At 34.9% G+C, this 16,485-nt stretch overlaps 1 protein-coding gene across 5 annotated transcripts in view; it reads right to left on the bottom strand.

The window, feature by feature from the left end:
• Window positions 1-16,485, bottom strand: part of TUSC3 (tumor suppressor candidate 3) — a 296,633-nt gene that overhangs the window by 74,514 nt on the left and 205,634 nt on the right. For 2 of the 5 annotated variants that reach the window (XM_019032657.4, XM_055349642.2), the window contains one exon: window positions 1,867-2,329. The exons of 2 other annotated variants lie outside the window; for them this stretch is intronic. In XM_019032657.4, the coding sequence (XP_018888202.1) occupies window positions 2,314-2,329 (16 nt within the window). In that variant the 3' untranslated portion in view covers window positions 1,867-2,313. Of the gene's footprint in view, window positions 1-1,866; window positions 2,330-8,673; window positions 8,739-16,485 lie in introns of those variants that run through there. One more of the 5 variants, XM_019032655.4, reaches the window with a different exon arrangement.

The following is a 16,485-nucleotide window of genomic DNA, read 5'->3' as shown; positions in this document are numbered from 1 at the left end:
ATTAGGAGTTTTCTCTCCACTGTAGTAGAAAAACAATTGTTAAACATATAATCAATTTTTATGACAGTTTGGAACGCACAGTGAATCTGGTTAAAAAGTGACACTGGAGGATATAACATACTAGGTACAAATCAATTATTCAATTCTCATTGTCCAGCAAAGGTAAATACATCATATGTATGTGATTTTGCACGTTACATTCTGTAAGCAAACTATATGTTTGAGCCACTCTTTGCAATTCTGCCTATAGCATTTTCCAGTCAGTAACGACTTATGTTGAGGCAGTATATTTTGCTCTAGAATCACTTCCCTAATGTAACAGTTGTCTATAGAGAAGCCACAGCTTTTTAAACCATGAAATTCTGAAAAAAAAAATGTTTTTATCACTGGATGTAATTTTAAATGCTCAGAGGAAATTAGAAAATAAGAGCTAGAAAACCTTTACTAATATGGTATAGTAAAGTACTCCTTATCTATCTTAGTTATAGTGTCTGAGGATGACCTGACTTTGATATGATTAAAAGATTTACAGTGAGATTAGAGATAATTTGTAATATCATTTAATCAGCTGCATATTAACTGCAAGATAATTCTGAGATTTAAGGATACAAACAGAAGTGATTATAATTAACAAATGTTTAATACTTGTAAAATTTGACCTGAGAGTCTCTATGTATGAAGTTTTGAGTAAAATGTAAAAAATCTACAATGGATTAAGAATTACAGGTCAAGTTCTGCCTAGGGATAGGCAGTGATCAAATGATTAAGTTCATCTGTTGCTTTTCCATAAACGTCATTCCAAAACTAAATTTATTCATCTAAGTACATGAACTAGGAGAATTTATGTTATTTTTAGTAACAGATTTGGGAGTATGATTATAAACTTACAATTATTACGTAGTTTTCACTGAATATTATGTTTTGAAGATAGCATTCATCCTGCTAGCACACACATTGCCCTGGGATATAACTTGATAAACATGCCCCAGTAGGCCTTTATATTTCCCATTCTTCATTGAAATTCACAGATTTAAGTAAGTAAACTCAGTGGTTGTACACCCGTTTCTTGTTTGAGGCTATATAGCTGGAACTCCCAATGAAAACAATTCTCCATGGTCTATTACTCAAATCTTAATGAAAATTAGATAACAAACCTTAAAAACAAAAAGCAAACACTTATTGAACTGACTGAAGAACTGCTTTCCTAAACCCTAATTAATTTGGATAACTCCACAGAATATAAAAATCCATGTTTGAGAGTTTGAAGGCCTGGTTATAAACTTTACTTATTTTTGGCTTTCAGCTTCCATTACTTCTATGAGTCAGATAAAATTTACATTTCCTGACTAATTTACAAGGTTATTGTGAGGAAGAAATACCATAATGTATGTGAAAGTGCTTTATAAACTAAAACAGGATACAAACATAATAGTACATTACACTCCTATATTTCTTTTCAAGAAAGCTTCATTGAATCATTCACTAATCCTAGGATAATTAACCTTTTACCTGGATTCAAGGATTGAGGATTTGATGGAAAGCTGGTTGCATAAAACACATGAGCAAAATGGATATATAGTGGGTTAAGTCTGCTCGAAAATGGATAGTGTGTTAAGTTTGCTCTTATTTTTAAGTCTGGATTCCCAGAGGGCATTTAAGTTTGAGAAATAATTCCTAGTTGTGGTATGTTGCTTTCATCATCTGATGCCTTTGAAGCACACTGCTTTAATGCACATTTACTTTAGATTTAGATCTCAAGAAGAAGCTCTAGTCCTTGGTTAGGCATCCAAATTGTAGGTACCATTCATCCAGTTCTCTGTCCTATATGCCTTTATCTAGTTATAATTAATAACAAAACACTATTCGTAACAGTCCACGTCCTTTATAACTGAAACTGAAGTAAGTTTAATTTTCAGTACATGACATATTTTCATGCATTTGCTTTATCCCTGTACAATACTAAGAATCTTTAACATACATTTCATAGGTTTTCTTTACTAACATTGTGGTCCTTTACTAATGAGTAAACAGTTCTAAAACATGAATTCATAATTACATTGTCATTTATATCAATCCTGTGGCACACACTGAATATAACAGGCTTGAAAAACACTTTGATATTTCCTTTGTAGATTACTAAATGCTACCATTGATTTCTATAAATTAAATTTACTAGGAAAACCCACAGTTTAAAAAAAGTACACAAGAATAAGCTAGCTGATCACAATGAAATGAATGAATTCAAAATAGTATAAAGTCAGGAACAGTTTATCTTCATGGTAAACATTCACTTTATGCAAATCCCACTTGGCTTCATTTAATTAAAAAGCTGAAAAAGAAAGAAAATTATTATGTGCTGAACATAGAACATAAGGAAAATACAGTATGTTTGTTATTCCATTCTAAATTAGCACATGTAAATATAACATTAAAATGTCATAATTGTATTCAACTAATTGTAATTTTTACATCAGGGCAATTTTTCTAAACTAGTGCCTTTAACCAGATCAGGCTTAGGTTGGGAAGAGGGTCAGGGTGAGAGAAAATGCTGAAAGCTTTAATTTGTGGTTTAAATTTACATAGACATTCCTTTCATTGCTGGCTAGAACAGCAGTTAAATCAGCATTTAAAATGGTAATGTAGGGGAAATACAAGGGAATGGACTGAAACAAATGCGTGAAGTGGGTCATTTGAATGTCCTAAAAATATTTTTTCTCTAACCGTATAATTTAATCACTTGGTCTTTTGTTAATTTACAATTTCATCATATTGAACAACCAAAAAGAGTATACACAAATCATAAATCATAAAACTTCTGATGAAACATCAGCAGAGATACTTGTACATATAAAAGTAAAAGATAACTATGTTATTTTTTTAAACTTCCCTAAACAAAGCTTTAATTTATGAAACAAGATTTAATTTTGTAAGATGGTAAATCAATTTAAATAATATTTATGAAGCTTTTGTTTATATCTGTACCTTTCTGCTAACACGTGGCATGTTCTTTTTGAGTCTTGACGACACAAGACAACTTTGCAAGGCAACCAGAGACAAACCAATTTTTAATTAAATATAAAAGCAAAAATGAAATTAATAGTTCTTGTAGTTAAAAAAAGAAAACAAAAAAACAACAACATCAAAAAAAAAAAACATGTAGCTGGAAAAATGTCCAAAGTAGGTAAGTTTTATATTTGGATGTTTAAATCATATCATCCTAGGCATAAATTGTTTCGTCTTTCTGAACCTCGGTTTCCTCATTAGTGAAAAGAACGTTTGTTTTGGATGATTCCCAAAGTTCTTTTCAGTGCTAATATTTTAGGATTCTGGTGATACTATGTACAAGAATAAATATGTATTTTAAAATGTAACATTTTAGTATAAAACAAAATATATATTTAAATTATATAATATACAGTGTATATTATATAACATCAATTAAAATGTAAATAAAGTCACAGTACAATACAAACCAGAAAAATTACTCTTGTTAGCTGTTTCTGAGAAATTGTTCAATTAGAAGATAAAAATGATGTGGTGATATCAGGATGCAATGAGACGTCGCCTCTACTTTCAAGATAATAAGTAATGAATAAAGCGTACGATAAGGGTGACCATCTCCATGAAGAAGAATGTCAGCAGTAAACCTTGTCAGGGCCTTAAGCTGTAGTTGCTGTTCAATCCGCATGATCCTTAAAAACACTGCTGGTAAAGCAGATAGATGTGTCAGCTGTACATGAACTGTGGCATTATGTTTTGAAAAGAAAGATAGCGTTCATCCTGCTAGCACACACAAGCCATCATCAGCTTGCTCTGAAGATGAAGCTAACTGAAGAATGAGGGTTAATGAAAAAAGAAACCTTAATCATAAAATGAACTGATACTTAAAACTAGGGATTTGTAGCTTTTTGTTGTTTAGTGTTTAAAGGCTCTGCAAATTTCAAGTTACGGAGCACTAAAGGTTATCTTTATTACTGCTAACGATATTACCCCTGTAAAAGCAAAAATACTAATTTGATCCATACTGGTAATTTTATACCTTCTAACTTTTTAGCAGTTTTATGATACTTAGGTATATTCACAGTAAAAGGATCTCTGTGAGTACTTTATTAATGTTATCTTTAGTTATGCTACTGTTTTTTTCATTTAGTAATTTTCTTAACCTGTTGTAACAATCAGTTGTTTGTATCATTATGAAATGATAAATATATATTTAATCTGAAACTGATTACTTGTTAGTTAGATGTATCCTTTATTGTAGGACAATTAGAGTACTTCCTATGCTTCTATCATTTTCAAAACTATCTTTTCATTTTAAATAGTTATAAAAATTTCTTTATTTGTTCAAGACACTGGAAACACTTGAAGCACAAAAATGTCAAAAATGTTTTGACTGGTTAAAACGTTTCTGAGAAAAGTATGAACTGCTGTTCTCTAATCAGTATTTCAGGTTTCACTTTTATTTTCATTATATAAATATTAAATTTCCAAGGTATGTTCCAGTATGAATGTTTTATATTGATATTATCACTCAAGGAATTAGTCTCTCATTTCTAATCAAGATCTGACACGTATTTTTTTCCCTTTTCACAATTATCTGTCTAATACTTTTGCTTCTTAATCTAACAGTATAATAGTTCTCACAAACTTATGGTTCAGGAGTGCCTGGATATTGTTTTTTCTAATAATGCCTATCACAAAAATGTATAAATGCCTTTGTATCATACTTTTTAAAAAAAAACTGTCAATAATGAAAACTGAATGTATTCCCCTGATGTGTGCTTTTCACTTTTGCGGTCTGCTTCCAGAATGAGTGAGAAGCAGCCTTGGGTACCACGATCAACTTCTGTGTGGACTCTGCTCCACGCTCAGTCATGAACGAATCGCACTGTAGTTATCCATAGTAGTAGTCTGCATGTGCATAGCACTGATTGCTGTGACTAGCTTATTCGCGTATTCTGAAGTGAATATACGCATGGTCAACTGTAACTCAGATAGTAATAGAAAATGGAAGCTAATTGGCAAGAGTAGCAAATTGCACACAAGGGATAAGATAGAAGGCTAGGACTAGCACAAATGTGCCCCCAGAAGCTCCCACTTCCCCTAGCCTAAGAGAAGCAACCACTCCTTTCTAGTCTGTGTCACTTTATTTTTGCTTAAAGTCCATCAGGGATGAAGAGAGACTGTTTACACAAAGAAGGAATGGGATGGCAACTTCAAACCGTTTCTCTCCTTAAGGCTGGCTCTCTCCTCAGCACTCCTTCATGGTAGAAAACCACAATTTAGATGAAAATGCTGTCTTTGATTTGCTAAGGATTAATATTCCATAGGTTTATTAGCAAGTTTATTACTTGAAATTCAAAAGATTTTTCTAGAGAAACACGCAAGTGTTAGCTATTTTCTTAATCTCAGGGCCCCCAAAAGTCTGTTTCAATCAGCATTTAACAACCATTGTGTACTAGATTCTGTGCATAGAAGCATGTTGCAGAAAATGAAATGATTGAAAGTCATGGCCCTTATATTTCTTTTAGCTAAAGGAAAGACCTGGGTGTGATTAAGTATGATACAGTGACATATTTGAGATGATGACGGTGTTACAAGAACTGAAAAAGCAAAACTCTGAGAACAAGTAAGATGCAGGGACAGCAGCCTCGACCAAAGAAACTGGATGAGGAAAGGTATGAAAGTATGGGAACATATTCAGTGCTGTGTTCAGCATGGCTAAACCGGGAGTTAGCACATTTTCTGTAAAGAGCCAGAAGGTTAAGTATTTTAAACTTTGTGGGCCACGGGTCTTTGCTGAAACCACTCAGCTGAACTGTCGTAGTGCAAAAGCAGCCAACACATAAAACAAACCTGGCTGCGTTTCAATGAAACTTTATTCATAGGCACTGATATTTGAATTTCATAATTTTCATGTCACAAAATATTCTTTGTTGACGTCCCACCCCCCCAATGATTTAGAACTGTAGAAGCCATTCTTAGTTTGTAGGATAAACTAACACAGACAGCAGTTACTTAGTCTCGTATTAAACCGCAGGGTGTACTGAAAGATACACCATAAAAAGCTGGATGGCATAAAACTTAAAATAGTTGTGGCAATTCATACATTGATATTACTACATAGGTGTAAAATCATATATATTGTAGAATGCAGTTAACTGCATAGGAATATGCTCATGATGTATAAAAGAAAAATAAGCAGCTTACAAAATATGTATTACATAATTCCCAAGGTTCAAAATATGTACAGGCTAAACTGATGACATTTGATGACCTGGGTGTTGGGATTTATGAATATATTTTCTTCATTTTGCTTACCTGTATCTTCTAGAAGGAACATGTATTAACTTTGCCTTCCTCTTTATTATTAGCTATTAATGAATTTTAATGAAGAAGCAACATGATCAGCGCATATCTTAAAATAATTCTGACACTACCCTACAATAAGTGATGTATTATGGGGGATAATGACTAGATACTGGGAGACAATTTAAGAGGCTTGGTTATAGTCAGAAAAAGACACAAGGTACTCAAGACAGCAACTGTGGGAACAGAAAAGTAATGTAGACCAAATAACCTAAAGAAGGATGAGGATGAGGACAAAATGACTTCAAGATTTCCATCTTGTGTGACTGTGACAATGACAGTGTCGGGGAAAAGGGGTGGAGAAAGAGATTTGGAGGCAGATGATAATGATTTTTTAACGTATTGAGGTGAACTGTTAATGTGGTATTCAGGTCTGGTTCTGGATGTCATGAGAAAGGTCAGGACTTGATAATGTATATTCAGGACTGAGAAATAATCTGAGAGAAAAAAGGAAGGTGTAAGAATACCATGTTACAAAATCCAGGGTATGAAGTTTCCAAGAGGGGCTTGTCAACTAAAATGCTAGAAAGGTCACATGAAGAGAACTTTGGATTTGGTCACTGGTGGTTACTGGAGACCGAGGGTATATCAAAAGCTTGTTTGTTCCTTTTCCCTTCCTGTGAAATATCTGAACAGGTAGCAAATAATGGCTTGCTGTTTGTTTTGTTTTTTAATTTATCTTGAATTAATGACTCCTTCTGTTTCTCATATTTGGAAAACCCAGAATGTACACAGTGTTCTGGAACAAATGTATTCTGTCCAAGTGGAAGCTGGTTAAGTTCCGATATCCTCAGCTCGACAGAACATTTTTGTGCACTGCTCTTCCTGTTCTCAAACTGGAGAGGAAGTCAGGAAGACCCAGTGGTTACATAATGTCACCTGTCTCACATCACTTATGTGGGTGGGTAAGGGGCAGCTGCTCAGATTTCATTTGGTATCCAAAAAAGGTGCAAAGGGGAAAAAAGGTCTGGGTTGTTCACTGAGCACAGATAGGCCAGTGGTTGAATTTTCATTCCGGCCCATTGACCTTGTGGGTAGTGTAACTCACTGAGTCATTCTTTGTAATCTCTACTCTACATTCACATGTGTTCTATGAGAATGCTAGCAAGAAGTACATTGTGGCCCTTAGCTAGAATTCTTTAGCCAAAAGTCCTGGGGCTCTCTTCTCTGTAATAGAAGATTGCTAAACCCAGAAAAGTCTTTGAGTCTAAAACAAGTGGTCTTCTAAAAAGGCCTAAAGAAATCTAGGCCTTTATTGAGAGTAGGAAAAGATCTCTGGGAATGGAAGCTTTTTAGATCTGTCATTTCATGGGGCAACAGCAGTCCAGTCTCCTAGTGCTCAGGCCAATTCTCTACACAGCCTCCACAGAGAGGCCTATGTAAAGTGTTAACCACATTTAACAACGAGGAATGACCAGAACATGGATAGTCAATCTGGGGGAAGAAGAACAATAAAACTAGAATGCAGGGGATAAGGGACAGATGAAGAGCCAGTTCAGAACTCTTTTGGAACACAGGAGCTTCCCATTCCTTCCCTACTTTCAGTGGGTTGCTGAGTGGTATGGAGCTTCTGCCAGAGTAAGAAAGCTGTATTACCACAATGGAATTAAGTCTCCAGAGCTGCTTTTGATGTGTTAGCCTAGAGCCTGTGTTCTCTGGTCTTGAGGGGGTGGGATGTGCAGTGTGGAATCAAAAAACTGGATTGTGAATTTTCTGCAAAAAATTACTGTGAATTTTACATACATATAAAATTATATTTTTATATAAAATTATATATATATAAAATTGACAGTAATTTTATATATATATAAATAAAGTACCTACTGTCTGTTTCTGAATTTAGCAAATGTTGATTTTAAAAAAGTTTTCAGTAAGTTAACTGTTTGGAAGACTTGTATTTTTTATTACCCTTGAATATTAAGGCTCACATTATTTGTTAATGGGAAAAAAGATTTGGCTACATTTTTCCTAGATAGAATTAAATATATTTGTTGACTGCCTTTTTTCCCTAAGTGATAACAAACAGAAGTTAAGAAAGTATATTTGTTTGGGGTGGAAGGATTGCATCTGTCAAATGATTAACTCCACGTGTCAGTCTTTTGGTAGACATTTTTATCTGAGGACTTCTCCCTGTGGCAGATAAACATAATAATGTAAGACTGGAATATGGAATCTCACAGTTAAAAGTTATCTTACATTTGTAAAACAGTAATTTACTACAACTTGTCTTATGAGATAAATGTTATAGTCTCTATATTTGAAAAATGAGGAAAACTGAGGCTCAGAGAAGATTAAAAGACTTGCCTGAGGTTATAGAGTTTTTAAGTGCCATGGTCCAAATCACATCTTCTCACTCAAAGTCCAGATCACTTTCCAATACACCACAATGAAATACAACAATATGGAAAAAATAATCCTTAAGATTGAATTTCCATTTGTACAATATTATTACAAGATTTAGCACTACATTCTTTATCTAGATAAGACAGGGGATAGACAACGGTGCCTTTACAGAATGCCAGCTTATCTCTTCATCATCTCTAAATCCTTGGACCTTTATAAGTCATTTTACAAAGCCAGGACTCAGCATGAGAAAGGTTAAGACCAGTGAAATTCTCATCAATGATGTGTACTGTGGGCTGATCATCACACCATTTAGATATTATTGTTCTATTTGTACAGCTTAAGGTTGTTAAGATGTACAAATGAATGCAAAATTGCTATACCCTCTACATGCTGCAATTTTTGCCTTGCTGCACTTGTTCACTATCATACTTTTTTCAAAATTGGTATGAATGCCTTTCATTTTTAGCTGTTATTCTGTACATTTCCTTACTGAATATCATTCCATTTTCATCTCAAGGTAACCAACGACATTAGAAACTATCAGTTTCGTTTTAAGACAATGGAAGCCACTTTCTGTGTCCACTGTAAGCTTAATTTATATATTCTGTTTTTCACTTGTTATCACCCAGCTTAGAATTGGAACTGCGATACCTCTTTTTTAAGAACGAGTTTTTTTAGAGACAGGGTCTCAGTCTGTGGCACAGGCTGGAGTGCAGTGGCACAATCATAGCTCACTTGCAGCCTCAAACTCCTGGGCTCGAGTGATATTTCCACCTCAGCTTCCCCAGTAGCTGGGACTACAGGCGTGTGCCACCATGCCAGGCTAATTTTTTAAATTTTTTGTAGAGACACCATCTTGCTCAGACTGGTCTCAAATTCTTGGCCTCAGGAAATTCTCCTGCCTCAGCCTCCCAATGTGCTAGGCGTGAGGCCTGAGGTACCATGCCCAGCCACGATAGTTAGCTTTAGAGCTCGAGTTTGGGGAATAACTATTTTTCCACACACCTTCAACTATGAAGAACAACCTGACAACTCCAGGGGGTGTCATTTGGTATGAACTGCATCTTCTGGAGCTGTGGCAAGCCAATAAGCCTCACTGTATTTGTATTTTAATGGTTCCAATTGCATTTAATGGAAGTAGACAAGGAATAAAATTTTCAAGTAAACAGATTCAACTAACAAGTATATGATGAGCACCTACTATGTGCTTAGCACTTTGGAGATATATAAAAGGTTTTTATCAAAGACACAAATATCTTATAATCTAGAAAAAAAAGACAAACACATGAAACAACTGTAAATGAATACTTAATGAAAAACATAATGCGACAAAGTACTACTGAATAATCAATTGCTGAAATGGCTAGTATAGTTGAAGAGGAGGTAAGTGAAAGTGAGTACTTTTTATTGAGAACCTACTATATTTCAGGGACTACAAATTGATTATATAATTTATCCCCATAAAATTCTGAGGTAGGTTTTATCATACCAAGTTTACAGATTAAGAAACAGGCTTAACCAAGTTAAATATAGAGAGAGAAGTAAGTACAGCTGCAGAAAAATGAGACGAAAAATGAGACTTGGAAGTTAAGTAACTAACTTTAAGCCCCAAAGTTAGTTAAGAGGTACCAAAATTCAAACCTGGATTTGTCTAAATGCAGAGCTAGAGCTCTAGCTAATACACAGAATTAAACCCCAACCTTGAGCTCGGGTCTTCTCCTAATTACTGTTATTTTTCCATTATATCATACTACCTCCCTAAGACAGAGTCTAATGAACAGTTAGGAAGCAAAGTGAGAGAATTACTAGAAATGTCTCATGTCTCAAAAGCAGAGACTTGATGTATCTTAGATGTTACTATAGACATCTTCTAAAGGAAACTTTTGTGAGCCCAGAGTGCCAGTGAAAAATATTGATAAGGTAGTTACCCATATGCGAAGAATATGATGTCCTTGCTAGCACTTTGCTCTTCTTAGAAAATGGGGCAAGCACTAAAGTTCATGTAATATATAAAATGAATTCAGTGCTACTACTGAAATCATATTTCTTCCTTTCTGAACATAACACCTTCTACCTTTTTTTTCTTTTTTTAAGAAAATCATCTTTAGTAATGGCCTTTAGGCTCCAATGCCAAAGTACTTGCTTGGGTGTTATGCCTCCGCCTTTTAGCCCTCAATGTCTTCATTTTGCATTTTTGTGAATTATAAACTGTTGTTTATAATTGCTGGCTCAGATGGTAATTAGATCAAATTCATAGTAACCCTCCTATTTCACTGACAATTTCAAGAGACCCAGGAGCCCAACTAAGCTCATCAAAAGGTTCAGGGAAAATCTTTTCTTCATTCAACTGAATCATGCAACTATAAGACAAAACTACTTAATCTTTAGCGTAAAGAAAAACTTTTTAGCAAAAGATTAAATAAAAATGAATTTAAATATTTATATCAGAATTAATGATCATTAGCATCAAATATTTACTGAGTAATCAGTACTATGTACCAGGCAATGTGCTAAGTGATTTGCAAGCATTCTCTCATGTAATCTTTCTAATAGTTGAACGACATATGACAAATCATCTCCATTTATAAATGAGAACTTAGCTTGACAAAAGTTAAGTAACTTGCCCAAGGTCACACAGCTAGTAACGAGCAGACTGGGTATTCCAATCAGGGAAGTTTGCCTATTAAATTTAAAAGACAATCTGAGAGAATTTAGTAATGGCATGAAACAGATTCATACGTAAACTGTTAAGGGTAAAGTTTAGGGGAAGATTTAAGAATATAGGATAAATATTTAAAGTAGATTTTTATCCTTTAGCAGGTACCTGTGTCAGCAAAGAAAACAACAATTTTGAAAGTACTATGAAGTACTGAAAAAATATGAAGGGCATAGATGTTTAAGGTTTTGTAAGGCTTAAGATTAAAATAAAAATGAATAAGCAGAACAGGATCACTTCAGATAGAAGAAATTAAGGACTGTATTTTAAATAAAATTCAAAATTGTGAGGAAAAAATTTAGTTTAAAGACAATTACGATCACGGTTCTGTACATAAAGATAATTATGGACACAGTCCTGTATATCAGTGGTACAACAGTTTGTAATTCACAAAAATGCAAAATGAAGACATTGAGGGCTAAAAGGCGGAGGCATAACACCCAAGCAAGTACTTTGGCATTGGAGCCTAAAGGCCATTACTAAAGGTGCTTTTCTTAAGAAAAGGAAAAAAAGTAGAAGGTGTTATGTTCAAATGTGTATTTTCACTAAAGGGTAACTTAAGTGTCTTATCCCAAGTACAGGTATGATCCAAAGTAGAAGCAGGAAGCTTTCCAAGAGCTACTGTGAAGAAGAATGTGCGTCTGTACTAGCAGTTGATCTCTGCAACATGTATTCATGTTAAAATTGGGGAAGTCAAGGATACAGTCTTGGTTGAGAAACTGTTTTTCTCCTCTTGTCAGCCTACTTCAATGTATTTCTGTCCTGGATGGTTGGAGTGGTTCAGCTCTTGGTCCCTAGAGTTTATGATTTACTATTGTACAGCCTAATGTTCTTAGAAAATGGACATCTACAAATGTCTTTGCAGAAGTACTAAAGGCCAGGAAATACCTTCGGGAATATGTGTTGTGCGTTTTCCTCTTTCTAGAATAATTCTTTCCTGCATTTCATTCTCTCATTTTCTACAGACTACCTTTATCTGATGTGAGTAGTTTTTAAAACATGTCATATAATGCTGGTGCCACAGGTAAATGCTTCCAGGAATACCAAAATATTCTTTAACAACGTGGTACTATGTTCACCACAGGATAATTCGATGGGAAAAGGTCTTTCTCTTCTTTATCAGTATCTCACCTTTCAACTAGTATCAGAATTATTTCTTCTTTTCCTTCATTTGTTCCCTCTTTGACACTTGCTTTTGCCATCACATTTGCTCTTTCTTTAGTTAACTAATTGAATAAATATATATTTGCTTTCCCTGTACTGTCAGGTTTTTGTAATTTGGCTCAGGGTGTGTCCAAATCTCTGCTATAAATCTCTGCTATATATCTCTGCAGTCTTTTAGTCACATTTGTTTTCGATGTTTGTCAGGCAGTTATCATCATCATTCACAAGACAGTTGATAAAATAACTGAGAAGAAAACGAAAGCTTATTTAAAAAGGAAACTAATGCAATGGAATAAAAAGATGACTCCAAGTAAAATATATTATTACTAAGTTAACTTTAGCACATATACACGTGCTAGACTAACAAAAGGGATTAAAACTTTTTAAATGGAAAACTGGTTTTTTGTTCATAATGCTCCCATGTCCACTGTATTTTGTTGGTTTGGGAGGATACTGTAAATGTCATGAAGGGAACAGTTATACTATATAAACCTGAGAGAGCAAAATAATTCACGTATGAATGATCACAAGAAGGGTTATCTATGAGCACCATAAGGATTTATGAAAGCTTGCTGAACAATTTACAGTATATCCATAGAATGTAGGAAAACGATTAAATGACAGTTCTCAAAAGGGCTGAAGGGACATATTAGAAGGCTTTAATGTGATCTGGGAAGATATAATTAGAGGGATTTTTTAAATTGGACAGTAGAATAGCTGGATAACTAAGTCATGAAATTCAGATAAGAAAGAACAAATCTCAGAAACGATCTGAGGATACATGAAGAGAACATTATAGGATTAGAAAAAATATAAAAAGGGAATCACATCTATGTAAACTACAGCAGCTTTCATTAGTAAAGAATAAGATATAAAAATTACTTAAATTTAATAAGTAGATTTTGTCAGTGTCCCTTAGTTTTTATGTAGATTTCCTTTTGTTTCATTGCATATATTTGTACCAAGTTCAAGAATAAGGAAGTTTTTCCTTGAGTAAAATCGTCATCTCTTGAACTTCTGGAGCTCACAAGAATCGAAGAGGCCAAAGTAAGTTATTATCTTGGTGCTGAACATTTATCTAATTGTCAACATTTTTCTTAGAGGCTTTGGCTATCAGATTATTGAGGTCATTATACATTTGACCTCATGTTATTTTCAACTTTGATTCTGGGATAATTTTCTACTTATAGGAATATACGAATCACATTCTTCTACACAAAACATGGCACAGGAGAGACAAGTGAGCTGAGAGTCAGATTTTCTGCTTCTGTCATAAAATAAAGATACTCTCTTGGTCTCATCTATAAATTGAATTTCAGTGATATGATCTCCATGATCCTTTGCAATACTAAAATACCAGAACACTATGATGTTCTGGAAAAAAAAATCCCAAAAACTCATCTGGAAAAATAATTATTAGTTTTGCAAACATCTAGAATTTGAATTAGAGAATTGTCATAAAATTCACCCAAATTGGTTAAGAATATTTCCTTTTGTGTTTATATCTTCCTTTTCATATATTTCTTTCTGTCTAATTAATGTATTTTAAACCAGAAACGTTCACTACTGAGTAGTACATATTAAGGCTGTCACACCATAGCAGTATACTCATAATCCTCAGAATATACCATGAACATATTTCTCTTCCCATTCCTTTGTACACAAATTATGACTTTCTGCTCATGAAATATCCTCAGCCCCTCCTCTCTCCTTTGTCTAAATGCTGTGTTGAATTTTAGCCTAATTAATTCAAGCCTTCTTCTGGAGTCTTCTCAGACCCACAGTGATCTTTCTCACCTGTAAATTATTTCCATACAACAGATCTGCCACTTAGCTTGTGACACTTTATATTGTTATTCCCTGGTTCATGGATGTATGTATTTTCTCCAAACAGAAGATTTCACAGTAAGCATCATGGCATGTCTATAAAGCATTTAACAACTCAAATTTAAAACTGAGAGGCAATTGTGAAATCCTTTATCACTTAGTTCCCTAAGACAGGCTCATAAAATGGTTATATCAGATTTACCTGGGTAACTATTCACCTGATTCTTAAAACCCACACTTGGAGATTCTGACTCAGCTGTGCATGGTGTAGGAATAAGAAGTCACAGAGTTTTGAGAACGATCTCTTAGGATCAAAGATCTATCCTGCACACTTTTTCCCAAATACATGAACTGAATTAAATACTACTCTGGTCACATATTTGGTGGTGTTAACTTTTATAGGTGCTTGTCATTGTATTTGGCTTCTTTTGGATGTGCCTAAGAAACAGACAATTAATTTACATTCAGTGAGCTCTTTGAACACCTTCAAGGAGTCCAAAGGGTAGACTGGCTTCAAAGTTCTACTTAAATCAGACACCCCATACTGGGGGGTGAAAAACTTAGCCAATCACTTCCTCCTAGAAAATTCACAAAATCATGTTGAGAGAGTGAGAACCGGTAGTATATATAGGTGGGAGCCAAAGGGACATAGAAGGCTCTAATCAGCTGAAGAGAACAGTATAAAGACATTACTCAGTAATAATAGTGGAAGGATTGGAGCAAGAGATTAGCCATTTGAGTTACCTCTGAAGCCTGTTGTTGAATGACCTATTTTCTGAACTTTTTCCAACATCTGAGAGATCTAGCTATGTGGCAATTAGGTTTTTAATTGTCTTCCTTGCTTCTCCATATATCTCTCCAATAAACCTCCCATTACCTAAAATACCCTGATTGCCTTTTGGCTACTTGAATCTAAAATTGCCTAACAGAGCAACCAAACTCTGTTTAGCTTGTCTAAGTCAATCTCGTAAACCCACACAATAGCACAGCAAATGATGGAGCACTGTGAAGAGCTGTTACAGCAGCCAGAGGCCTGCCTGCCATTTCTCTACACAGCAGGTCACACTGTTTAGCACACCTGGTGTCCCAAGCTTCTTTGATAGGCTCTCTTCTGATTCTGTTTCTTGGCAGCTCCTCCTTAGGGTTTTCATCTAAACTATGTCAAATTTCATATTCACAAACCACTCTAAAAAATAATTTCCATCTCTGACTTCTTACAAGAGTTTCATCTATATTTCTAGCATTATGAGGCCTGCTGAAGGCAAATCTATCTCCTGTTAGGCTGGTGGGGAGTTGACAGGAGTGTGGGGCTGGTTACATAAGAAGACTGTTCAAATGCCACATTCACACAGAAATAACGTAAGTGGCATGTATGCTGGTTCAGATGTGCTTACTATTTATATCTATGGTGAGGCCAAGGATATGTATTTTCCAGAGCTTTCTGGGTAGTTTCTGTGTCCAACCTCAGTTAAAAACAACAACAACATAACCCCAGAGCAGTAGAGAGTTATTATACTAAATGACAACTACTACTTGAAAAAAAAAGTACAAACTAAAAAAAGTACAAACTTAAACTCTTCCTATCGTAACAAAAATAGGGCTGTCAAGTGCAACATTATAAAAAACTAGTAAAATATTTTTTTCTCCACTTTTCCTAGTCATTATATTGCTGTCAGATAATAATCTAGATAGGGAATGATATTTTAGTATCATTACATGCTCTGATATACAAGGAAAGTTAGAATTTGCCCTTTACCCTTCCCTACTTCCTGTCAACTAAATAGGGCTTAAGAATCTCAGCTGGGCGTGGTGGCTCACGCCTGTAATCCCAGCACTTTGGGAGGCCGAGGTGGGTGGATCATGAGGTCAGGAGATCGAGACCATCCTGGCTAACACAGTGAAACTCTGCGTCTACTAAAAATACGAAAAATTAGCCAGGCATGGTGGCGGGCACCTGTAGTCCCAGCTCCTCTGGAGGCTGAGGCAGGAGAATGGAGTGAACCTGGGAGGCGGAGCTTGCAGTGAGCCGAGATGGCGCCACTGCACTCCAGCCTGGGCAACAG

This window comes from Gorilla gorilla, chromosome 7 (genome assembly GCF_029281585.2).
Source record: "Gorilla gorilla gorilla isolate KB3781 chromosome 7, NHGRI_mGorGor1-v2.1_pri, whole genome shotgun sequence".
NCBI classification, from domain to species: domain Eukaryota; kingdom Metazoa; phylum Chordata; class Mammalia; order Primates; family Hominidae; genus Gorilla; species Gorilla gorilla.
The sequence above is the reverse complement of the archived record's forward strand: the minus strand, read 5'-3'. Positions and strand labels throughout refer to the sequence as shown.